Source organism: Nesoenas mayeri (genome assembly GCF_963082525.1).
Source record: "Nesoenas mayeri genome assembly, chromosome: 7".
Classification (NCBI taxonomy): domain Eukaryota; kingdom Metazoa; phylum Chordata; class Aves; order Columbiformes; family Columbidae; genus Nesoenas; species Nesoenas mayeri.
Window position 1 is genome coordinate 20,558,788 of NC_137551.1, and position 25,448 is coordinate 20,584,235.

The 25,448-nt window shown below is 35.5% G+C and overlaps 1 protein-coding gene across 1 annotated transcript in view; it reads right to left on the bottom strand.

Annotated features, from left to right (window-relative positions):
• Positions 1-2,483: 2,483 nt before the first annotated feature.
• Positions 2,484-25,448, bottom strand: part of KIF20B (kinesin family member 20B) — a gene marked incomplete at its 3' end in the record, with an annotated part of 39,030 nt that continues 16,065 nt past the window's right edge. The window contains exons 16-34 of the mRNA XM_080347640.1: positions 24,501-24,777; positions 24,167-24,228; positions 23,868-23,987; positions 22,170-22,335; positions 18,562-19,774; positions 17,074-17,212; positions 15,767-15,889; positions 15,235-15,295; positions 14,493-14,618; positions 14,093-14,229; positions 12,829-12,984; positions 11,631-11,795; positions 10,871-11,035; positions 8,856-8,978; positions 7,097-7,300; positions 6,433-6,516; positions 5,559-5,706; positions 3,863-4,005; positions 2,484-2,561 (exon numbers count right to left, since the gene is read on the bottom strand). Of these exons, the coding sequence (XP_080203766.1) occupies positions 2,484-2,561; positions 3,863-4,005; positions 5,559-5,706; positions 6,433-6,516; positions 7,097-7,300; positions 8,856-8,978; positions 10,871-11,035; positions 11,631-11,795; positions 12,829-12,984; positions 14,093-14,229; positions 14,493-14,618; positions 15,235-15,295; positions 15,767-15,889; positions 17,074-17,212; positions 18,562-19,774; positions 22,170-22,335; positions 23,868-23,987; positions 24,167-24,228; positions 24,501-24,777 (3,690 nt within the window). The remainder of the gene's footprint in view (positions 2,562-3,862; positions 4,006-5,558; positions 5,707-6,432; positions 6,517-7,096; positions 7,301-8,855; positions 8,979-10,870; positions 11,036-11,630; positions 11,796-12,828; positions 12,985-14,092; positions 14,230-14,492; positions 14,619-15,234; positions 15,296-15,766; positions 15,890-17,073; positions 17,213-18,561; positions 19,775-22,169; positions 22,336-23,867; positions 23,988-24,166; positions 24,229-24,500; positions 24,778-25,448) is intronic.

Sequence of the window (25,448 nt, forward strand, 5' to 3'; positions counted from 1 at the left end):
AAGTTCTGAAGAGCAAAAGGAAAATTTAAGTATTACCAAATGTGCTTTCCGTGTCAAAATACTGACCAAATTTCCATTAAGTGCCTCTTACCTTAGTCTTTGCTAGGTAAATAATGAGCTCTTCTTCATTAACGGACAAAAACTATTCTTTGCTCTGCAAGCTGATGAACCTTACACTAAGGTAAGAATAAAATAAAGAGGCATATTCATGCTCAGATTTTAGTTAGCTACAATACTTATCAGAAAGGTCTGAAGACAAAAGGGAAATGAAGTCCTAAACCAGCTTTTTGCTTCATCCTGCAGAAGAGCTGAAGGAGGATAGTACCAAGCCAGCCTTCAGTCTTGACCAGCAAAAAGTGTTTCCCATTACTTCCATAGAACTGAAAGTGAAGTGTGATAGCATCAAAAAAACCTGTTTTCTTGGATTATTTTTCGCTGTCATATCATACCCATGTTCTTCCTGCTCAGGAAATAACTGATAATCCTGACACAGTCAGAGGGTACACAAAGTATGACCCATGTGCAGAAATCACAATCCCTTTACCAAAGCAAAAGAAGCATGCTTCATTTCTGTATGTATTAAAAATCTGTAACCATGGAGTTTGATAACCAAACCTACACCTATGAATGAAGTTAATTCAGGATAGTGCTTGCAATTGCAAAGGCTACCCCTACAGGGGAAGGACAGTGAAATAGTCAAAATTTTGTGCATATGTAAAGCTACTCTAATCCTCAGAGTGTAATGAAAACGCTCATTCAAATGACATCCAGAAAAAACAGGTTTTCATATAGCCTCCAAATAGCTCAGCAACACTGATAAAATTTTAGTGAATACAAGAACTTAAAAAAAAAAAATTGGCAATATGGATAGAAATATGGTAGCATTCCTGAGTGTCATTAATGGCTTGACCTAGTTGAGAGATTCTACTTCCTAGTTAGTTGCACAGATAAATAAATCATTTACCAGAGTAATTGAAATAAACCATTAAATGCCTTGTCACTTGTTATTTACCCACAAAACCAGAAAGAAGCATAAATTATTTGAAATGATGAAATTTTCTATTTGATAGGGAGACGAAACAATCAGCAATTTCAGAGATGTCAAATGGCAGAAGATATTTCTATTATTTTCCAAACATTTGAATAAATAAAGAAACCATACATACAACAATCAATTAATTCAGCATCCTTCCAATCCTGCATTTACCTTGTGAATGTTTTTTGGTTAGATAAAAGCTATCAGGCCATTTGATGATTTAATGGTAAGTAATCAAACTGTCATTCAAGGCAACACAATGGCATATGAATTTCACTGCAGGCAAGTGCAAGGTTATACACAACAGAAGGAATGATCCAGCTTAACAGGCATGTGCTGATAGCTTCTAAAATTAGCGGAAACTATTCAGAAAAAAAAGTTTAGGGTCAACATGAACAGCTGACTGAGAACATCTGCTAAAAATGTGAAAATACAGACAAGATGTCAAGAGACAGACATTTCAAGTGCTGTTCCATTGTTTAAGACTGTCAAAGGACTTCAACTTGTATATTAACTGTCTCCAGCTATAAGACTTCTGTAAAAAGAGCAACTTGTACCTACATGAAGAAAGAATCTTCACTGCTCTGCTCTTCTCTAGCCCTGAAAGAGATCAATCCAGATACCTGGACCAGAGATAGCAGAAAACAGAAGATGTGGGAAAGGGTAAAGGGTCTCAAAGTGCAAAATCCTTCCTGTGAAGAGATATTAAGTCATATCACATTTATTTTTATTTAGAATTATCTGACCATCACCTGAATTTTACATTTTTCTATTAGAATGAAAAGAGGGAAGAAAGAATGTGGCAATACCAACCATGAGCTTATGAAGAGGAAATCTAAGTTTTCATTTGCAGAGACAGAAGATGAAGACAAAAAGCTGAAGCAATGGAAGAGCTGAGTGATTTGTGAATCAAGCTTACTGTCACTTGCAAGTTAGACAGAACAAAACATCAATCTGTCTTCGCTCAGGACAAGATATGGAAGACTATAGGCATACAACTCCATCTCACAGTCAGGAAACTAGACAAAACAGTGTAGGAACCTAATCTTAACAAGTCAAGATCTACAGAACTGAACCCTGCATTATCCTTAGGAAGAGATATTTCATGCTCAGACAATTTAATGGAGAACAGTAGAGAAAAGCATATCAGTTTGTTGCCACTAAACCGACTCTAATCGTTGTCCACATAAAAAATTAAGGAAAACCTACTAAAAAATCCACAAACCACACTACACAAACAAAAAATGCACAAAAGGATTCAGGCACAAGATTTCTTGAACAGTATTTCAGCTTTAATGGAGTCAGAACTGGAAGCCATCAGAACAATTCTGTACATCTATATACAGACTTCAGAGCCTGAATAAGTATTACTTCCTATATACAATGAACCAAAATAACGCAATGGACATATGCCCTAACTAGGAAATACAAACATGCTTTTGCAAAGTTATTTAGCTGGTTTTGGTCGTAGCCGTCGCTTGATGATCAGATGATCACTTTCCTTCTCTTTTTCTTCTATAAGGACCTGTAAAAGACAATATTTCAAGAGTTACTCAGCATTTCTCCAGACACAAATGAGATGTACTTCTAGACCCATGTAATGAACAACTTTTTTTTAACCCCCAGAAGCTGTTTTCAGAATAAAATTTGCTTATTATCTTTTATTCTGAGGTTTCCAGTATAGAGAGACCATTTTAGTATGTCATAAGCAGCAACAAAGACTGGGAACATGCAACATCCTATTTTTGCTGAAACAAATATCAAAGTCCAAAGAAAAATGTGATCTGAAAGCATCTATCACTTCTAAACTCTAATACTTATTTGATGAAGCAGGAAGTGTTCAGAAAACACATTCTTATCTTAAATTTCTTTAGCTTTGTCTGACTATCCTGGGATTCAGTCTTTCACTTTTCCTTTCACTTCCAAGCTTCTTAACTTTTTTTTCCTGCATCTTCCTTCCTGCAGACAACATTTCAGTTTCTGACACATCCATTCATACAACATACAGAAAATTCAGCAAGATATTTCAGTATGGGCAAACATTCACCATAATGACAGGAAGAAAGGGCTGAATAGAAGAGATGTACATCTGACAAAGCCAGAGTACACTCAGCACTATAGTTCCTGTCAAAACCATAAAGTTAGATTTCAGAGACAATACATCAAGCTGTGGCCTATAAGACTTTTTATAGGCTTAGACAGGGCAACACAATTTAAGCACATTGAGCAGGCTATCTAAACTGAGCTTTGAAAAGTATAGATGTATCCAGAGACTAAAGTAACCCAAATATTAGCTGGGCATAGATGGAATCAGAAATTACTTTAGGTGTAGACTTGCCCTGCAAAGTTAATTGTACATGTAGACCTTTATCTTTAGTGTTTCAATCATGCTGTTCCAAATTTATGGATCCCTTAATGGTGTCTATTTCTATTCTCCCTTTATGCTACACTTAAATGACCACCAGCTACTGGAAAAAACCAATTTAAGACTCAACTGCTATAGTATAGGAAAAAGTAATCCTTCGCATACCATAACTAAGATATCTACAAATCCAAACTTAGATACCTCCACAACTGCTGTATCACCTACACAGTAATTCAGCAGTCAAACACATAGAAGACGGGTGAGAAAAAGCAGAAAATTAAGTAAAACAGCAGGAAGAAGGAGGAATGGTTAGGTAGAATCAAGAAATAAGTCAGTACTTTCAAGCCCTTCTGCAACTTGATTAAATCTTTAGGTTTATTCTGTCTCCTTAATAGTTTATTTTAAGTCAAGAGTACAGAAATACATTACAGTGGACAGAATGGTAACCTGTAATCACTTACTGAAGAAGCAGGAATATCTAGAGGGTAAGAAATGTCATTTGAATACAGCTTTCTCTTAGCTCGTTTTGGCTTGAGCTCATTTTTTTTGATGCCTTCTGGTTCTGCAGATTTGGGAGAGGTTATTGTCTCAATCAGCTTCTTTGCTAGAAGAAAAAAATTATTCTAAATCAATACCTTACAGGTCTCAAAATTAATGAATAAAACTTGTTTTATCACAAAGTTTAAAAATGAAAGAGATGTAGTCTGCAGATATAGTCTAAAGTTTAAATATAAAAATTCAGAAGTGCTACTTGACTACCACAGTTTTTTCTACCTGTAAAGTTTTCCACAGCTTCAGATGCAAAAGCTTAAAGGACACATTTAAATAGCACATTAAAAATCAGTTAGGATTCAGATTTCCCTGGAAGTTAAACACCTCAACATGAGTTGAACAACAGACCTAAATTCTTTGTGCTGACAGAAGCACAGGGTAGAGTAAATTTTCTTTATATACTTGTAAACTTTTATAAAAATAGTACTAGCTCAATAAAGAGATTATGATCTAGAAGCACAGAAGAAATCCTGAACAATGCTATGCCACACAAAAGAAGAAAAAAAAATTACAGGACATAGTAATAAAGGTTACAAACTAGAACTCATTTGCTCAAATTAATTATGTTCAGGGTGAAATTTTATGCAGTTTGACTTTGGCTTCTATTAATAATGATATGTTGTCCTTATGGAACCAATCTAACAAACCTGTAAAATTTTAAAATTCTCACTATCATCATCTAGACTGTCTTACAGCAGTTAAGTAAGATGTACTCTGTAGCAAGTCAAATTTTCAAGCTGGTAGGGACCTTCATTTTAACTGCCCACATTGAATAATAACTGACCTGGTTTTAACCAAACACATAATAGCATCTTTTAGAATTTAATACTGGTGATTCCTTGTGCACTCTGCTAGTTTTAATCTTTCTTTTAGAAACACTAACTCAGAGATCATGTCTTACTGTAGGAAAGAATAAAAATATGTTTTCCAGTAGACAGTCCTAGCAGTTATTCTTCCCAAGACTATGCTTAAACTTAATGAAATCCATTAATAGCTCTATCATCCATAAATATTGAAGAAATCCAAATATTTTCACAAGACATGGTCTCTCGGATTCTAGAGAACTAATATTCCCCTCCCACATACATACATGAAAAAAGTCAATAGTGTTTCCACAGAAACAAAGTGGGCCAAGGGGAAAGTGGGATTGCTTATAGAACAAGGTAAGATTTGGAGCTTAGATTCAGATTTGATTTTTTTTTAAAGCAGCAGGGCAAGCTTCTGAAATTGCCTTTAACTATTTTACTGTAAGCAAGAACAAAGTGACTCAGACATTTTGAGCTTAACAGATATAATTGCTTTTATGATAAATTTATATGCACATATTCTATGCTGCATCTTTTCATTCCACCCAGTTTACCTCTTGCACTTATCCTACATTTTAGAACCAAATGGTCCTTGCAATCAAGACAGTCTTTTCTACTCTGCAAGATTCAATATAGTAGGCCCTGGTTCAGAATCTATTATTTCACAAACAAAAGAACAACTCAATGCAGCAGACATGTCCTTCAACAACATATACATTAATCGATTAAAGTGGAAAAAAAAAAGCCATTCCACAATAACCAGAGAACATGAAATAAGCCTTATTTATTCTGTACAAACCTTTAGACTGAATAACAGTAGGAGAACTTTGAAAAAAATCTCCAATTTTTTGTAGTCTTCCATCTTTCTTCTTAGATGACTTTTTACCTGAAGAAGATTCTTGCTTTCTTAAGGGCCTTTCTTTTCCCAATGACTGTGTAGTAGACATCTGTACAGAAATACAAGATCATTGTTTAAGTTCAAAATTGACTTCAGGTTTAATTCCATTTTGTTTGACTTCAATATTATTTTCAAGCTGGCATTTTGAGCTTTGCTACTGACAACTCTGTTCATTATACTAATGATACTACCACAATAAGCCATGTAGACAAACTCCTTTCATACCCTGAAGTAAAAAAGTTTCACAGAATACATGTAAGGGCATGAGTAATATAGGAAACAAAAAGTTTCTTTAAAAAAAAAAAAAAAGTAGATTCAAAATTATAGAGTATTTCATTAGACAAATGGTTCTAGTCATAAGTAAACCAGGAGGAAATTGATGGGGAAAATAAATCTACTACCCACCCTTTGAACCTGACCAGATTACTACTAAGGTCTAAAATCATATTTTTATAATTGTCATGCATGCAGATGACATGAACCTTAGTTTTACTTCAAAGGTATTGTCTCTAACATCACATACACTAATAGTATGTTCAAATTAGTCTTCATAACTATTCAATACGCAACATCCCAACACTGCAGCTAGTACATGTTCTTGGCAAATACAAAATCACCCTCTTTGGTTAGCTCATAGTTCAGTAGGAAGAAAACCTAAGTGTTTAAGAATCTTATTCAAATACATAGATAATATTTTGCTATATAAGAATGTTTGCTCCTTTCACAAGTCCACCTTTCTAGAAGAGGCAAAGCTAGCTTCAAAAATAGAACAAAACCAAACCATTTTCTTGTTGCTTGTAGAAGGCGAATTAGTCATAGCAGGTTTTGCATTTTTCTTGTTCTCATTTTTCACAAAATCCTAAGAAAATAAATACAGCAAATTTTAACTAGGATTCATGATTTCGAAGTGTTGAACTCCAAACAAACAGCTTTTAACAGTTACTTTTGCAATCTAAAATTCAAAGAAAACACAGGCTGGAGAAATGAGTCAAAGGAAGTGGTCTTGAAACTCTGAAATGCATTAAACCCAGGGGCTTAATTTGTAATTGGCTGTTGGAAGAGATTATAATTGATACCAATGATTACCTATACAAAAAAAGACCCAGTTCTATAAAACTGGTCTGTAATCCCACAGATTGGAGCTGGAGACAAGAGCAAATGGTACCAGCACGGAGAGAGAAATATATAGAAGGTAAATAGAAAGTGCAAATCTGAGACAAGGGGCCAGAGTCTGAATAAATTGAAGTCAATGACCTCATTCACCACAGGAGAGAGATCCACCACTTCTGGGGGAGGGGACAGAGTAGCTTAAATACATCCTAGACATATCCTTAGGATCTTGGTGAGAATCAGAAGATAAATATATGATTTTAGCAAATTATCAGGATAATACACTGAAAAATTGCACAACATATTTCATCAGTTGGTCTAGGTCATACCTCATCCATCTCTTCACTCTTCCTTTTCTTTCTTGGCTTGAGCATTTTAACGGTAACTGGTAAGGTGCTGCCCTGGTGCTTCACCTCCATCTTATTGGGTTGCAGAGGTGTGAACTGGATTTCCATCTCTGGCTTTGGGAACCGACTAGTTTTCCCATTCTCTGTGGACACTTCAGAAGAGTCAAGGACAATTTCCGAATGGTCCTGCAAACATATGGAAATTTTAATAAAATAAGTTTTAAGAAAATAAGTTTTAAAATAACTATGAATTAAAAAAAAAAAAACAACTAGAATACATATCCCTCCCCAGTGGATTTCAAAGTAAGCATTCCATTTTCCAGCTGTTAGCTTTCACAACACTTAACAGAATTGAAGAATTCTACTTCAACTACAGTAGAGTTTAACTCTTGCTTTCTAAACCTTTTTTGTTAAATTTTAAAAAGTTAACATTTCTATCTACGATCACAGAAGTTTTCCTTGCTGAATTCAGCCTCATACTTCACTTCCAAATCATTTTTCTCAAGGGCAGAGTCAGCTAGTCACAATTTTCACAGTTAGAATCGGCATGATTTCCTTCATCTTATCTCTGCTGCTCCTCAGGAACTAGGAAGCAATAGGAGCTTTTGAAAGAAAAGTATAATCTTTATCTTTTTATGGAGTTTTCCCTTCCTCTTCTACATTAGAGAAGTTAATTTTATAGAGTAACAAGGTCCAACAGGCAATCAACAAGCCAAATTCAACCTATGAGAGACTTCTACATCACTATTCGTTCTCTGGAAGAAGAACAGACATTCAGGCACCACAACTGCCTGCAAGCTGAAGGCCTTCTCTTGTACCTGCTTACAGCCAAAATTCAAGAACTGCAGAGTGAGGGTGAGATGGAAAGGTCAGGTCACATATCTCCCCTTCCCCAGCAGCACTTACCTTCCTCCATCCACACAACCCTGTTTTTCTTAAAAAAAAAAAAAAAACAACCAGCAAGAAAGACCTGTGGTCTCCCTGGCTCTTGCATCTCTGTGGCAGCAGTTCCACTGCTGGCTAGCACACAAAAATGAATTCAGCAGCTGTTTGAACAAAACATTGGAGATGGGTTGCTGGGGTTGATGATGGTGAGAAGTGACAGGTGGCTGCTATTCCTGCTGCTGGTAGGGTCCCAAACACACCAGCTGCTTCACCTTGAAGTATACCTTTCTCCTCTCTAAAAGGGAAGTGATCAAAGCTCATGGAAAGGCAAAAGGTAGCCACCTTCAACAGGCTCTGCTGGGATTTTTGGTACGAATACCAGCACCACTGCCTTTCTAAGAACAGAGTTAGCTAATAAACACATTTATAACTGCTATTTCATGAAAGAGTTAGTAAGCTAAAAGTTACATAGGAATGGTTAGTATCATTAGCTAACAAAGCTACAGACAGGAATCCTGCAGTGGAAGAAAGCAATTTTGCCCTGCTATTGCTCATTCTTTTAAGATTTTTTTTCAGGTGACTTACCTAATAATTAGCCACTTCATAAGCATTGGTGAGAGGTAAGTTTTCAAGAGAACACAGTTGAAGTCAGATATAATTGCTCACATGATTAAGATATATAGCTTTAATTTTTAGCCAAAGCCACTAAATCAAACGACCTGATCACCAGGAAAGGGATTTGCAGAATAAAACTTTAGAATTCTTCAGGCAATGGGCCACATTTTCTTCTCTATTCTGTATTTAGCAAATTCAATACAATTGCATAGAATTTTCAAATTTGAAGTTTTATACCAACCTCACTTAAAGAAGACACACCGCTAGAACACTGAGGTAATGAGCAATTCTCTTTAACTTCATCCTCTCTCACTGGAATTGTTCGTCCAGCTATAGGATTAGTCTTGCTTCTTTTTTCCACAACCTGTAAATATTTAGAATGATTAGAGATTACGATGGACTGTAAACCTGAAAATATTTTGAGTTTTCTAAATTTACAATACAAAAGCTGAAGCACAGACAGCTAATGAACACCTGGGCTGAAAGACAACACATGTTTAAGTCAGTAATATCTATTGACAGTGTAATCATAAGATGTGATCTATTGCTTCTCACTATTATAGTTCAATGTTCTGTCTCCAAGTGTGGCAAAGGTAAATGCTATCTAGGGATAACACACGTGGTCCTGGCCACCTTGACATCTGTTCCCTCCATACTCTCCCAGCACTCTTGGTTGTTGCATTGGAAGTATCAGAGAGTACACCTCTGCCTAATTCTCCAAGTATCCATTTACAAATGCATTTCTGGATTTCTGCTACAGATTATTCTAATTGCCAATGACAGTGCCTGTTTCTACCACCTCCAGAAAATCACTAGCTGCTTCCTACTGGAGCATGTTATTTTAACTGTTTTAAAATTAACTCTCCTATTAGCTTCATCAAGTGCTGGCCAGTTCTTGCAGGATTTTAGGAAGGACAGTTCTGCCTTCTGCTTACCCACCACAAGCATGATTTTGTAAGGCTCAGCCCCATAGCCCTCTGGTGGCTTTAACATCTCCTAGTCAGAGTGCTGGCTTCTTAGCCTCTCCCTCGCATGGCAGGAGACACATATCAACCTTAATCACCTTAGTTTTTCTTCTTTATCTCCAATATGTCTTTCCTGAGAACTATTTGATTTCCCCCAAAACTTCACCCTATTCACTTCAACACTACCCTAACAGTTTCTCACATGATAATCCAGTTAGCAGCCACTCCTTACTCGTAAAAAGTATTTTGCTACTGGCTTGAAGTAAGTACTTCAGCACCAGCTTTTCACAATGATTCTCTATAACTGATTTTAGAGCGAAAACAACTAATTTTATGGTGCTCTCTTAGCTGCTATTACAAAGCTGTATAAAGCTGTAACCCTTCTGAGAGGTATTCCACTCTTCCTCATACACCCCAAGATTTATCTATACAACATTAATTGAATTGATGAAGCAGCAAGAAAATAGCTTGTCTTATTTGGCAGCAGGCAGGAAAGAGATTAAGAGGTGCATTTTGTCAAACAGTCCAGTACTGCAACAAGAGAGGAGAATCACATCTTCTAGCAGCCAGGGGAGGGACTGCTAGGCAATATATGTTCAGCTCTATTCATTAGTAATGAACAATTAAGCCACATAGCATTAATTCAGTTTAGCAGGAGAACTCTCTCATTAAATACTGTACATGCAGCACACAAGGGTTCAGTCAGAATCAAGAGTCTCAGTACAGTTGCAAGTCTTAAGTTTTGTTCAGGAAATATGCGAAGTTGATCTTTTCTTTATGTAAACTGCAAAGATTGTTTTGCTTTTGTTTTAAGTGGGATGCAAGATGCCTTTTTTCCTACGAACCCCTATATGGGCTAGCAGCTCTAATTACAGAATCATCTCTATTACCACACTATAGGTGATATAATGAAAGTTGTTTGAGCCAAAATCACCTTAACACTTATATAACCAAACTGAGATGAGACTACAAATAGTATGTCTTCAGATCTCTAGAACCTGGATTAGTTAACTAGTTTTTCCCTCAGGTATAAAAGTTCTATAATGCAGAACGAGGTGGTATTCTCTTAACTCAAGTACTTGTTTGTTTCCCTGAGAACAAGCATGTGAGCAGGAGAGGGAAAGAATGAACAAGAACTCAGAACTGAAGATAAACTATGAAGAACCACAAAAAGTAACTTTTGAGAGATTCCCAATGTTGCTGAAATATATACTAAGAAAACAACAAAACAAAACCAAGTTATTAACAATATATAATTAATACATACTTTCTAGAAATATAACAAACATACCTCTTTGTTTACAGACTCCTCTATTTTATCCTGTCCTTCTTCAGGTAAAGGTACTTTTGCCAAAGATTGAAGACTTTCATGGCTAATGCATTGTTTCAATTCCTTTATAACATCATCTTTCTCAGACAGCTGTTTTTTTAGTTCTTCTATATCAGTTTCCTTATCCTAATAAACATAGCAAAAATAGCCACAAATTGCAGGATTGAGAAAAGAAATTAACAAATAACACAAGTATCATTATGATTACTTGGGAACATCAGTTTTGGAATTGCAGGCTAAAACAGTCACCTATCCAACAAAGTCAATTTCATGTAAGAGTGGCCACTATTTAAAGTCAAGTCATATAATAGCCTAGGAAGACGTAATGCTACATTCTTATTTTACTTATGTAGAGTTATAAATTCACCTCGTATTTGTTCTTGTGCTGTGGAAAAGGCAGCAAATGTGACAGTTGTTTCAGATTTCTAGTTCAAGTTTGCAAACAAAGGATCAAATAGACTTGAGTGTTTATTTGAACTACAAATATTTTGAAACCTTAGTTACTGCTACATATTCAGTTTCAAAACAATATAAAGCTTAAAAAAAGCTGCAAATGGTTTCAATATGATAGTGTTTATGAACAAAAAGCAAAGCCAAAATGCAGAGCAAGGATAGTGTTTTGCAGAACTAGTGGATATACCCCCCAAAACCAAAACAAACAACAACAAAAAAAACCCAACAACAAACCACACAGGAATGAGAGAATTCCTGAATCTTTTACCTTTAGCGCAGCCTGCTTCAGTTCTGCTATTTCTTTATCTTTTTCTGTAGTTTTAGAAGCCAAAGTCCTGAGCTGTACTTCCAAAGCTTCTACTAATTTATCTCTTTCATCACGCCACTTTTGGAGATTGCTGTCCTTTTCTACCAGCTGTGCAGCAAGTCTTTCCTAAATGGGGAAAAATAGGTTAGAAACAAACCCCACTTCTACACACTATCTGAACTGTTCTGATAATTTTGTTTTGTGTAGTTAGTATTTTATGGCTTAAATAAACTCAAGAGCGTACATAGATCTTAAAAAGCACACATAGAACTAGTTACACTATAAATACACAAAAGTAAACAGCAAATCATCCTTCACTTAGCAAGTCCATATCTATATTTATAATCTTTATGAAGATAATTTTTTGTAAGAACTACCACTCCTGTTTGCTTGCTTTGTAATTTTATTACTAACAAGTCTCAGGCAAATAAAGTCACAGACAAAGCGAAAGTAGTCCTAAGTTCCTAACACTCTCTTTACTGATTGCAGGTCCAGAAAGTCATTGCTAACGACTTCTAGCTGCAAATATAGTTTTAGATTGTACAGATTCGTGTAATCACTTAATATGCTTAAGAAATTACAACCTTGACACAGTAGAGTGAACAGGCAAGGTATCCACCTTGTTATTAACTGTTGGTCACTCTACTTTCAAAGTGACACAGGAGCAAAACCACTAGAATTCAGACCAAGTATTTCTACAAACTAATTTCTTTTTTGGTCAACTTCTGCTTGTTTTTTCTGTTCCTTCTAAAGCAGCATATTCTTCCTGCCCCACCTCCACCTCAGAAAAGCCAAGCAACGAATCTTGTTTTTCAAAGTACGTTTTCTTAGCTTCATTAAGTGGCAATTTCAGTGTAGGTTACTTATTGGTGTTTTACACACAAGATGAAGCTTGAAGAATTCATACTGAGGTGGTGGTGATTGGAAAGGAAAACACGTCAGCTTCCATTACATACTAAGCTTTTTCATTTTGTGACTCCCCTATTCTTCCTTTTTCATATTGAGAAGATCTCATCTAGGCTTTGCTAATGTGATAAGGTGAGGTGACTTTGACAAAGGTCAGCTACCCTCAAGTGCCTACACTTATCATTTGACATGAGATTTGCTCTGTACTGAAGACTTAAACTAGAGGCCTCTTCTGAGGCCTCCAGTCACTTACAATTTCTGCTTGTTGGTCTACATGACGTTCTCTGTCCTCTGCAAATTTTCTCATTTCTCTGTTGCGATGGCTCTCAGCTTCCTTTACTTGATTTATGAGTCCCATTTTTTCTTCCAGCCACTTCTTTCTATCAGTTAGATACTTCGCCTCATTTTCCTATTTTATTTAACCAGAAATAATAACATAAGTAGAGATTAAACAAAAAAAGTCTTAAAATCCAAATTACTATTAAATGGATTCATTTCAGGTAACAGAAATACTAGCACAGTTTTACTCCAGCATATTCCCAAGTACTACATCCTCATTTGTTCTTCTCTATTAAAAAGAAAAAAGAAACAAAAAAACTCACAAAAACAAACAACAAAAAAACCACACAAAACCAAAGCAACAACAACAAACCACAAACAAACAAACAAAACCAAAACAAAAACAAACAAAAAGCCATCACGCAAACAAATTGCAGCACTTCCTATTCAGTCTGGTACATCTTCATGGAACAGAATTTTTTATCCTCTAAAAATGCTCTGGATAAGTCAAACACTATGAAAGTTACACCAAAAGTAATGGTAAAGAGACACTTAACTTACATATTCCCAATATTTTACAGTGCCTTACAAGACCTGTTAGAAAACTTACTTATACTTCAAGACTTAAAGACAACGAATGCAGTACAAATTGAATGGTAGGCAGAGATAGTGTATACCTAAGAACATCACTTCAATCCACAGCAACTTTGCCTCCTTTTCTATCACAAACTTCGTGTCAGACATTCTCCCACATAAAACAGGAGGCACCTGAAAAGTTGCTTGGAAAAAAAGTTGGCTTTCTAATCCAAGAAGTAGAGGTAAATCCTCAGCCTAACAGGAAGGGTTTCTACATCATGCAGTCAGCACAGGATCTTCAAAGAGTTTGATTTAGTCACCCAAGCAACTGTCAGGTAAGAGGTGCAGAATGAATATCAGGAGTTGAATTGGTTAAGACAACTGTAAGAGGAGCTCAGCTACAGAAGCACCATCAGTGGTAGCATAACGTCAGGAAGGGTACACTCCATTATGGGGCACCAGTGATGCTGCATATTACAAAGACACTGCTTCCAGGCTTTGCTGCACTGATGTACTGGAGCTTTCACAGGTTTCCATTACCAGTGTAACAACTTGCCATATCACGCTCTACCTCTTGAAGATAGCGACACACACATAATTTAGACTCCTAAATGAAAGCTATGGCTTTAAGACTAAGTATTAATTATGTCACCATATTTTACCTTCAGTTCTTTTTGCAGCTTTATTAATTCTTCATTTTCTTTTATGTTTTTCTCCTCATTTCTGCTCATCTTTTGCCAACAGTCACTATCAGTTTGGTTATTCAGCTCTCTATATTTCTGCTTCCATGCTTCCAGTTCTAGTCAGTACACAAAATGAGGTCACATAATGTATAGTTTCAAACGCATGTTTGACCACATTCACATCCTTCTACTAAAGTTACTTGGAACTATCAGCTATGACCACAAAGAGACAACAGGAACCTTTAACTGTTTCAAGTTCATTATGTACTATGAAAAATTAATGCCTAAATAAGTCAACAAATAAAAACAAATTTAAAGCAGTTATGCCAACATATTCAATACAATTTGCTTCTCTGATCCCTTTCCATGGAAAGATTACCTAAAACTAATCTGTCGGTCTCTTCTAATTTGGCTTCAAGCACTTGCTCTTGTTGAATCTGAGTCTGCTCTTGCTCTTCTAATGTCATCCGCATGTCTTCAATGACTTTTTCCTTTGCACACAGATCTGAAGATTTCAAAATAAATTTACAGATGAGCCCCCTCCTAGATCCCACCATTTTGTCCCAAAGTGCCTTCATTACAAGTCATTTCCCCCGTTCCCAGAGATCAAAAGCTCTGTTAGAAATTGAACATCTCTACTAGACTATCCAAGTCCAAATTCTTAAGTGATTGTTGTCAACTTGATTTAGGTGAGTGTTTCAGTGTTAACATCAGATAGATTATGGCTTGTATTATATGAGAAACTAACCACTGTTCAACCACTGTTCAAGTTTATCAAACTTGCCAAAAACGTTATTATGCTAGTTCATGTTTCAGTGCTTGATTTTGTTAAAATGGCTAACTACAATGGCAAATAAATACCAGCATTTAATAAGTTTATACTGATACAGCAAATTCACACTTTCTCTGAGGCTTATATTTCTTATTCTGAGACTGTTTCTTTACTTTGAAATATACCTGCCAATAATGATACAATAAAAATTAGTTCCTGACTGTAAGACTTTAATGTTCAGTTTTTAAAATATCAATGTACAAGACTCTACAAATTCATTAACAACATGACAACTCATTATGTTGCCATTCCACACCAAAAAAATTGAACGATAATGGCTTTTTCTGACCTTTACGTGTTTTCTCATACTGTTTGGAAATTTCTTCCAGCTTCTCATTATTCAACTGCTCCTAAATATCACATTGAAAGCAAATTAAAGAAAATGTGTTGAAAGAAAAATATATGTGCAAGAAGTGCAAGAAGCTTTTCATTCTGAGCTTTAATAAGTAAAGTATTTGAGACAAACAGTCCAGAATAAATAAGTTTTTCACATAGTATAAAGAAGCATTCAAGTTGATTAAAAAAATGGTTAGAGGAAGATATTACTACTAACATATCTAAGTGTCACTGATCAGAATCAGGGTATCCTCAAGTGTTAATTATGTATTTATTAAGCAGATTATTTAAAACAATTTGACAGTGTCCTGCAGTGAGAAGTTCTTAAAATATCTTTTATTCATCCATTAAAACTAATTTCAGGTGGCTACACTTATTTTTACCCCAATTTCTGGAAGTCTGTCTCCTGTTGTTTGAAAAACTTGTCTTATTAATAGATTAATTAAACAAATTGAGAGAGAGTAAAATTTTTAATAATAGAATACCTGTTTAAGTTGCAGGATTGTGCGCTGTTTGATCTCTAATTCTTCACTAAATTTGTTTTTGATTTTCTCAAGTTCACTAACTTTATTCCTCAGGGATTTCTCCTCGGATCGCATTGTACATACCTGTAACAATGCACAAACACAGCAAGCAAAGCTCACATTTAGCTATAAGCCTTCTACTATCTCCATAAGTTATCTAAATAACCAGATACTTTAAGAGCCAAATTTTTGCAAGCATCTTAGCTAAATTTCAGGGGCTGCAGGAAGTGCACTATACTGTACATCCTTCCTAGGGAAGGATTTTCGCTATAGAATAGTCTTACATTCGGCAAAGGGGAAAAAAAATGAAAAATGTAATAATAATAATAATTAAATTAATATATGTTTTTTAAAAAACCACACAAAAACACCCACAAACACCAAAACAAAACAACCCAACAACAACCAACAGCAACAGCACAAAACATGCACATGCTATCAGGAAATAACCTAATCAAACTACAAGTTCAGTTGTCCTTTAAGAAGAAACAATGTCTTCTGACACGTGATCCCATCCACTCCTTGCTACTTCTCAAACAAGATTATACACTGAATATTGAGTAAGAAAAGGTCCTCAAAATGTTAGGCTGCGTGGGAAGATGAATACTTTTCTAAATCTTACACTTCAAGCCCAAACTCTTGCTTGGATTTTGGATTCAGTTCTCGCAACACCCCATGAAATTCTGAGAAATCTTACTGCTTGATAATTAAGCTACTAACAATTAACATTAGTAAAAGTTACTGCATCTTTTCATTTCTTCTCCCCAAACTTAACAGAAAACATAGCTTAGATTTAGAAATTATTTTACAAGTTAGATTTAGCCTCTAGAACTTAGTGCTTTCCTTTCCTGATTAATCCATCTCTTCCAACCAGAGATCAGCGTTTTCCATAAGTATGAAGTCTGAGGCTTTGGATTCAGCACAAATAAAAACATACGGCACTGTATTGTTATGAAGATTCCTAAGTCCTTCTCCATAACTAGATTAGTCATAAGTTTCACAAGCCTTTTTCAAGTGTATTAATAAAATTTACTTCCCTCCTCCAATATCTGTACTAACCCATGTTTTGACATCCAGTCTTATTTTTAGTTTACATTTTCATTGGCAGTGTAACTTAAGATTCACTGTTACTAAAAATGTATAATTCAAAAGAGCTTTATCATTAATCGCTTTTAATATTCATAGCTTGAGATCGGTGAAAATAGGGTTTAACGACAGAACCACAAGCATAAACTTGTAGAACAAATATTTGGCCTATAGTTACCAACCTCTTTTTCTACTTGCTGAATTTGTTTCTTGGCATCAGAAAATTTCTCATTCAAATCTGTATATTCTTCCTCTTTCCTCTGCAAATCTTTTTTCAAACTCTGTACAAGGGCAGAGCTCTCAGAAAGATCTTTACGTAGCCTTGTGTTAGAAATTAAGAGACATAAATAACATTAGTATTACACATCTCAAAGAATCAGCTTTTACACATTAACTCAGGCTTGACTGCTGGTTTTATTCATGAGTTGAACTTCAGATCTATCAGATCAATTACAAGCTTCAGAATGGTACTTTTGGATTTCAGCTTCTTATTATATGGTTCTGAAGTAACAAACTGCTTAGATTCACTTCTGAACACTGGAATATTTTTTTTAAAGCACATTAGCACAACTAATATTATTATTACTACATGTCCTTATAGGGTAACAAAAGGAACAAGGTTAATATCAAGTGAGTTTAAACTCAATATCTACATCCCAGACCTTGTAAAGATCAAAATAAATAAAGACCAAAAGAAAATAGAACAATAACATGGCAGGAAGTACTGCTGTAACAAGTGCTACAAAGTAATTAAGAAGTTTGACAGGTTTACTTTTAAATGGTCATATTTATTTTAAAAGTTTACAGTAAGGCATCTTGGATTTTTACTTTAAAACAAACCAATAGAAGGTTTTTTAGATTCTACAACTGACAACACAAAACAAGGCCTCACAAAAGGTAAAGCTTTCAAAGCTTTACAAGAACAGAGTCAGTGATCCCCAGACCTTCATGCTAAATGGTACTTTAGAATATATGCTGGCAGCTACTGACATGGAACTAAAGAAACTCTTATCAGAAGAAGGGCTACATAACAAATTAAAGCTATGTTTACATTATTGTAATTCCCTTACCGTATAGCAAACATAATCTCTCAGACACATTTATTCTCTTATTTTTTAAAAGTTTAAAAAAAAATAGAGGGGGCTGGGGAAGCTCTACTCTCCTAGACCCTTTATTCCTTCAAGTTCTTATAGTAGACTCTGTTCACCTAAAATAGCCGTTACCAAAACTGGCTGTCTACTGTTTCCTCCCTGGGGTTCTTTTTTTCCTTTTTACCATTCAGTCCTTTTCAAATAAAACATTGCCTATTTTTATGCAAGTTACAGGATAGAACATTAAATTATACCATTTCCTTCAGAAAGGGTATGCAACATAAAATTATTAGAAATCCCCAAATAATTCTTCATTTCCTTGCATGCTCCTGTTTCCACCTACAATAGTTGTTAATGATTAGATCTATATTTTTGAAGGAAAATACAAACAGGTGAGAAAAACATAGCAAAGAGAATATGCAAATATGAAAGTCAAGTAGTGTATTAAAACTTAGATAAGCAGTTTTACTAATGAAATAGAAAAACATGCAAATGTGTTATGTCAAAATAAACTGATGTTCCCAGAAAGTAATTTTGAGTCTATTCTAAATGGGCTATGACATCTCATTATTTACTTACAGTTTTATGGATTGTATTTGCTCATCCTCCTTTTTCTCCTTTTCCTTAAGAGAGTGTTTCATGTTCTCCAAGCTGTTCATTAACTGCACAACTTCCTCCTTCAGACTGGCTTCTTGATCATTTAATTCTTTCAGCCTTTTGTCTGAATTGGCAATTTTCTCTTGCAGAGATACTATATTATCTTCTAGATTTAAAATAATAGATTCTTTTTCTTTAATTACTACTTCTAACTCTGTTACGTTGTCATCCTTAGCTCTGAAAGCCTCCAAGAGGCATTCAAGCTCTCTTATTTTTCCCTTATATCTGGTAACTTCCTCCTCAAACTCTGCAATTATTCTGTGATCTTCTGCAGCCTGTTTTTCAAAATCCTGGGTTTTCTTCTGGATTTGCTCTTGTAACTGATTCAGAAGTTCTTTTTCCTTTACAGACTGACGATCTTGATTTGCAATCTCATTTAATTTTATTTCTAGTTGATTGTTATAGTTCTTAGTGTCACCAAGTTCCTTCTTTAAGTCTTCAACTTGTTGTAGTAGTTCTCGAATCTGCTGACCTTTTTGTAAAGAATCCTTAACAATATTTTTGCATTCTTCCCACATGCTTTCAACACTACAATGAAAGGAGCTTTCCCGTCTCAGATCTGCTGTAGATGCAGTTTGGGGCTGCTCACATGCAGGACTCACTTGAGCTCTGTCTGGTTCATCTTTTTGAGAGTTTAAGGAATCCTTTAGGTTAACTAAATCAATATCCATAGCATAAGACTCTAAGTGACATCTATACAACTCATCTACTTTGGACTTCATTGTTGTAATTTGTGAAACTTTATCAATTATATTTTGTTCAGCACCTTCTACTTCATTATTTAGCTGAATAATCTTTTCTTCTTGCTCCCTGTTTATAGTTTTCTGTTTGTCCAATTCAGAAACAATCTCCTGGTAGTCAGTTTGACACTGCTGAAGTTCTTGACTTAAGTCAGAGGCCCTTTCTTCAGAAGTAGAGAGCTTGAGATGCAGGTTTGTTATTTGCTCACTGAACTCTTCATTTTTGGTTTTTTCTCTTCTGCATTGTTCTTCAAGTGCAGCTAGCTGACCTTCCAAGGTTTCAACTCTTTCCTTCAGTGTTAGTATTTCTGCATAGTTCTCAGAAGTATTTGTTTTCACATATTCAGTTCTCTTTTCATCTAGAACGTCATCTTCCCAACTCTCCTTCATATCCCCTGAAAAAAACCCACATCCATACAGCTCAGTTTTATTCAAACCAATAGTACAAGTCACTAGTAATACCAAATAGCAATTGCTATTTTGAAAATGGTCACTATCTGAAAGCCACACCCTCATGTCTTACGGCATTTTGAAATCTTGTAGTTAAAGCCCTCTGAGCAGTTTAACATGCAATAAGTGCCTCTTGTGCTTCCAGGCATACTTTGTAGCAAGAGGTATTCAGGAGCCTTAAAGAACACTTTACCATGGCTCTATCCCAGCCTTTTACTCTGTACCACTAGTAGAAAAATCTAGCTAGTTCTATTAATACGTAGAAATACCTATGAGCTAGATAACATCCACAGTTACATCTAGTTTCCACCTTCACTGGTTAAATAATATCTTTAATACAGCCAGCAATCACCGATTCTACATTTAGAAGAGCAACAATATCGTATACTTTTCCAAAAAGTTTTATTCATACTCAATATTCCCTTCAGTTAAAAATGAAGCTAAAAATTCAGCACAAGTTTTTCCATTTTGTGTTTGGGACCTTCCTCTCTCTTTATTTTTCAATTGCTTTCTAAACTAGAACATGAGCAAATAGCCTGTTCTTCACAACAAGAAAAAAACATCCTCAGTGCTGACATTAATTGCAACTGTAATTTCATCTTTGAGAAGAGCTATCACTTTTCTATTTTTGTTTTGTTTGTTTAAACAAGCTTCAGTCGTGAGATTATAAACAAACCTACTACTATCTAGCATATCAAGGAGTCTACATCAACTTCATTTTGCACCCCTTTCCTGTAACTTTTATATAGGTGGCACCATCAAACAGTCATGCTAGGACTCAATATTCACCCCAACCAAAGATGGTAGAGACAAATGAGCAATGTGTCTGGTGCTGAGAGAGAAGCTTCTCTTATGACAGGCTTCCAATAATATTTATTTGAACAAGCTGTACAAACATCAGAAATGCCCTAGGGGATCACACACACCATTGCTAGATCCACCTAATATCTGACAACCTTTTGCTATTGTTGATAGGCCCAACCAGTTCCTACAGATTTTTCCTGACATAAAATAATTGGGAATGTTAGAGGAATGCAAGACAATACATCCCTGCTTAACTCTTCTAGTGTTTATGTATCGACCTGTTGGCTGTTAGCTTATTGAACCACTCCTGGAATATGAGAATTATCTGTCTCTCCCACCTTCCAGTGCAGCAAATATTAGAAGTTCACTACCCTCTCTATGAAGTGCTTTGTTCCATAAAGTGAAACTCATCTTCTATTGGATTGAGTGTTCCTTAGTTCTTTCACTGCATAATGTGATGACAGTCCAGCATTCAATTTATTCACCACCTGTGTCCTAGTTTTCTGTGATCATGTAAATTTGACAAGTCTCCTTTTAACATGTTTTATTCTTCTTCATGGAGATAAATAATTTCTGCTCCCCATTTTTTAATCTTATTCCTCTTTTTCTACCCCACCCTCACCCAAACAATGCCTGGAAGATATTCTCATTTGCACCTGTTCTGCAGAAGGAAGGCAAGAAAGTAAGGGACACAAAGGGAAGACTTACTCTCTCCTTTCATGTATGCTTTCTATAGTTCTATGAGAAACTGAAGCCTAGCTGTGTGCTGAAGTTGGTCCCATATAGCTCAGTCTCAGTGATAAATGGACTCTAATGAAATGAATAACATAAGTAGTTGTGTCCTTTTAAGTTTCACCCTTATCCTTGAATGTCTTCAAATGCAGCTTGTTTATTCACCTTATTCTAAGACTGGTAAGCTCACAGATAAAGCAAGGAAAACAAAAAGACCGGAAGTGCAAGTGTGAGAGCCACACAAATATGTCAGCTTTGGACTTCAAATAATTTTACTTCCATTTAAATGGAAAGCTGTCCTCCTTTGCCAGCACTGTCCCCTTGACCAGAGCTGGTGTGTTCACAGCATGCATACAGAAGGAAAGTCCAAGTTTCACAGCACATACTGTATGACTGAACAATCAGCAAGTTATTAATGCTGTTGACACTTGCTTAGATAATTTTTTTTAAAACTGGACCACGAGACACTACTTTCCCAGAAGTCCAGCAACAGCAAGTTTAGTACAAAAAGAACAGTTAAGACATCGCTTAAGAACTACAGCTGAGTCTGCAAGTACATTAACAGGTGAGAAAAAGCAGCAGAAAGAGACTAAAAACTTTTATTTTAAGCATTTAAGAGTGAACAGTATAGGACCTTCTGCAAAACAGATGAGAGTTACATAAGTTACTTCCGTTTACAGTTTAACATAGTGGATTTTCTCCCCATACCATAATGTTTACGCTTGACAGCTTTTTGCTTTTGTTCTGGTATAGTAATCAAGTTTTTTTGGAAGACCCCATGTTGAGGGATGGTAGAAATTGTACCTTTCTTTGTAGGTGGTTCTTCTTCCACAGTAGTCTCATTTTCAAAGCAACGTTTTCTTCCCACTTCCAGTACAGTTTCATCACAATCCTTGAATTGGCTGCTTTCAGTCACTTTGTTACAGTTCTTTTCTGCCAATTGTCTTTTAATGGTAGTTACAGTGTTGTCCTGTGTTAAAATAAGATTAATTACTTTGAAGTTCTACAAAGTGAGCACTTAAAAAGCTTAGTAATCTCCTATATGCAAATACTTTCACAAAATTATCTGGGTAATACATATAGGGATTGTCAGAGGAACAAGTCAGTTACAGATGAGTTACTTAAACCAAAAGCAGGTACACCTTCAGATACTAATAAGCACAATGCTTTGCACTGTACAGAAAACAGAACAAGAGTAGGAAACTAAAAAAAAAAATGCAAGACTTCCTGTAAGAGGAGTTTGTTTACCAGCTGAAGACAATTTCCAGTGTCAAAAGAGTCCCAGTTTGTTCAAAGGGCAAATGATCAGCACTACAAGTTTGTCACTTTCTTGTTATCTTTGGTAGAGTTGGGAGTTTTAACTACCTTCAGCAAAGCCACATATCATTTTTATTATGACAGGCCTAATGCAACTTGAAAGCCTAGTCAGTTCTGTCATACATACTTTAAGCTATATATTTCACTGAGAACAAAGTTTCTTTACTTGCAGGATGACACAACTGGCAAGCGATGCTGGTTGCCAAGGACCAATTTCTCATCTTTCAGTAAATCATTAGGAAAAAAAAAATCTATAGAGCAGATTTGAGGCTTTTGGTCATGTTTTAAGTTTCATGACACACAATCTCATAGAAACACAGGACAGAGTTGGAGCCTTGCCCTTGGAAGAAGCAGTAATAGGAAGCAGTCATCATGACTTATCGCTCTCAGAGCTTTTCAATAGTATGAACGCTAAGTCGCTATGCAAGTCAAAACCTTACATTTACAGTGGAAGAGAGAAATGGATCAGAGTGCTGACTAAGTTTCTTTTAAAATGTTATCAGAACTACTTCATGTTACTGGACATCAGGCTCAACAAAACCTCCTACTTACTTTTTTTTTTAACCCATAGACATTTAGCCAGGCTAGTCTTCTGGCATGTCTGCTGCTAGCAGCAGACTAGTAAATTGCAAGCTTTATTAATCACATCCTCTCTTAGTTCAAACTCTACTCAATACATTCATATTATTGCTTTTCCTTTGAAAGTGTTTGTGCATGGTGGTGGTGGGTGGAACACCCTGATTTTTGTTGCCAATTTATGCAATCACTGTCCTTCTCATATTATTAACTTCTAACTTCAATTAAATCTGACTCTTTACTGCAGCAAAACCTCCTTTCCTCCTCTTCCATTCAGGCAAAAATAAAGAGACAGTGACATAATCCCTCTACTCCCAGTGCTTCAATTCTTCCAATTTGAGGTTTGTTTGTTTTCTTCAGAATGGCTCTGCAGTTGCACCTACAAACCACCACTAATAACTCCAGATCACTAGTTCCCAAAGTCCCATTTTTCACAAACACCCCCACCACATTTTACTGTAACTTTATTTTCAGTGCCAACTTCATGTGCTACCATTTCAAGCAAAGAGCAATTACTTATAGAAACTTTCAACTTTCCAAGTAGTTAAATCCATTATAAGCATATATTTAGGGTTTTGTATAAAGAAACTTGAGATGTTTAAGACTTACATAGTCTTTTATTGTTTCTTCTAAATGGGATATCAAATCTTGTAGTCTTGTAATAACATCCTCCTTTTGCTCCACGATGTTCATTAGTTCTTGAATCCTTTTATTCTGTGTATTCATTTTCTTGGGAAAAAAAATATAGTTCAGTCAGTGTTAAGCTATATCACGCATTTAGAAGCAAGACCAGTAAAGCTACACTTGATATAAAAATTGCTATAAGTATACTATAGTATCATTTTAAACTACTTTATTTTTGTATTAAAGCAAGTAATTCCACACAAGTTTTTCCTTGACAAAGTTACCTCAGTTGCTTCTTTAAGCTGCTCAGCAGACTCATCCAATTTAATCATCTGCATTTCAAAGTCTGTAATAGGAAAAGAAACTTGCATCAAATAAACAGCTATTAGATAGTTCACTCACTAATCCATTTTTCCAGATCTACTGGTATCTCATAGAATCATTTCAGTTGGAAGAGACCCTCAGGATCATCGAGTCCAAACCTAACCTAACTCCAGCACTAAACAGTACCCCATAGCTTTTGAATAAATTGATTTTTTTTTCATGTTGCCTTCTACTTATTTCTATTTTACAGCAGTCTGTCATTTCTTTTTTCTGTCTTTCGCATCACGCATACACCCAGCTTACCTTTGGTTTTCTGAGTCAGTTGTTGTTCAGTTTTTAATAGTTCATCGGTTTTCTTTGTCAGCTCTTCTTTGGTCTTAATTAGTTCAGTGGTAGTTTTTCCCAGTTGTTTTTCAAGCCAACCTATAGCCTTCTGCGGTTCATCTAGAGACACAATGTACCTGTGTGCTTCTTCTGCTTGCTTTTTGATATCAGTGACATCATTGTGCAGAGAATCAATAATGCCTTCAAGATCAATGTAGGTGCCTGGCCCTATGTTATGTTCTTCATCCTGAAAGATAATTTATATCCATTTAGAAATAGCAAATTACACAATAGTCATTATTTCTACAGAAAAATTGGAAGACCATTATGAATTCAAACAAATAAGTACAGTTAATTCTGGCTTCAAAGTCATGTTGTGGGTTCATATGCAATTTGATCATCAATTTGTCTACCTTCACACACAAGTCTCCAGTATCAATAGCTATTTTATTTTTATAGCATTTAATAACATCTGAAGTTTTCATGTATCTGTAAAAGTTTGTGAAGTGAAGTAAGTTTGTGGTCAAATTAAGTTGTAAACAAAACAATGACTTTATATCTTTCATCTGTGTTTTCTAAAAACAAAGGTTTCCACACTCAGAAGAGCTGGTCTCAGTTTAAGAGTCTAGATATGGCTTAAGCGTATACACAATTCTCATTACTTCAATTGTAGCTTCAATAGCCTTAAAGAAAAAGTCTCTGGGACCAGTACAGTACAGCCTAAGAAGTCAGCTTCAAATACTTTAAATAGACATTTAATGCAACAGTGTTTATACCATAACGGCAGCTTTTCTCCCAGTTTCTTTGAATATAGTAATTTTTACTTTGTTGCAGAAGTGCAGAAAACCCCAAAGATTCCTAAATGTATACCTGAGGTTCAGCAACTACTCCTATTAAATGTGATAAACACATCTTGCT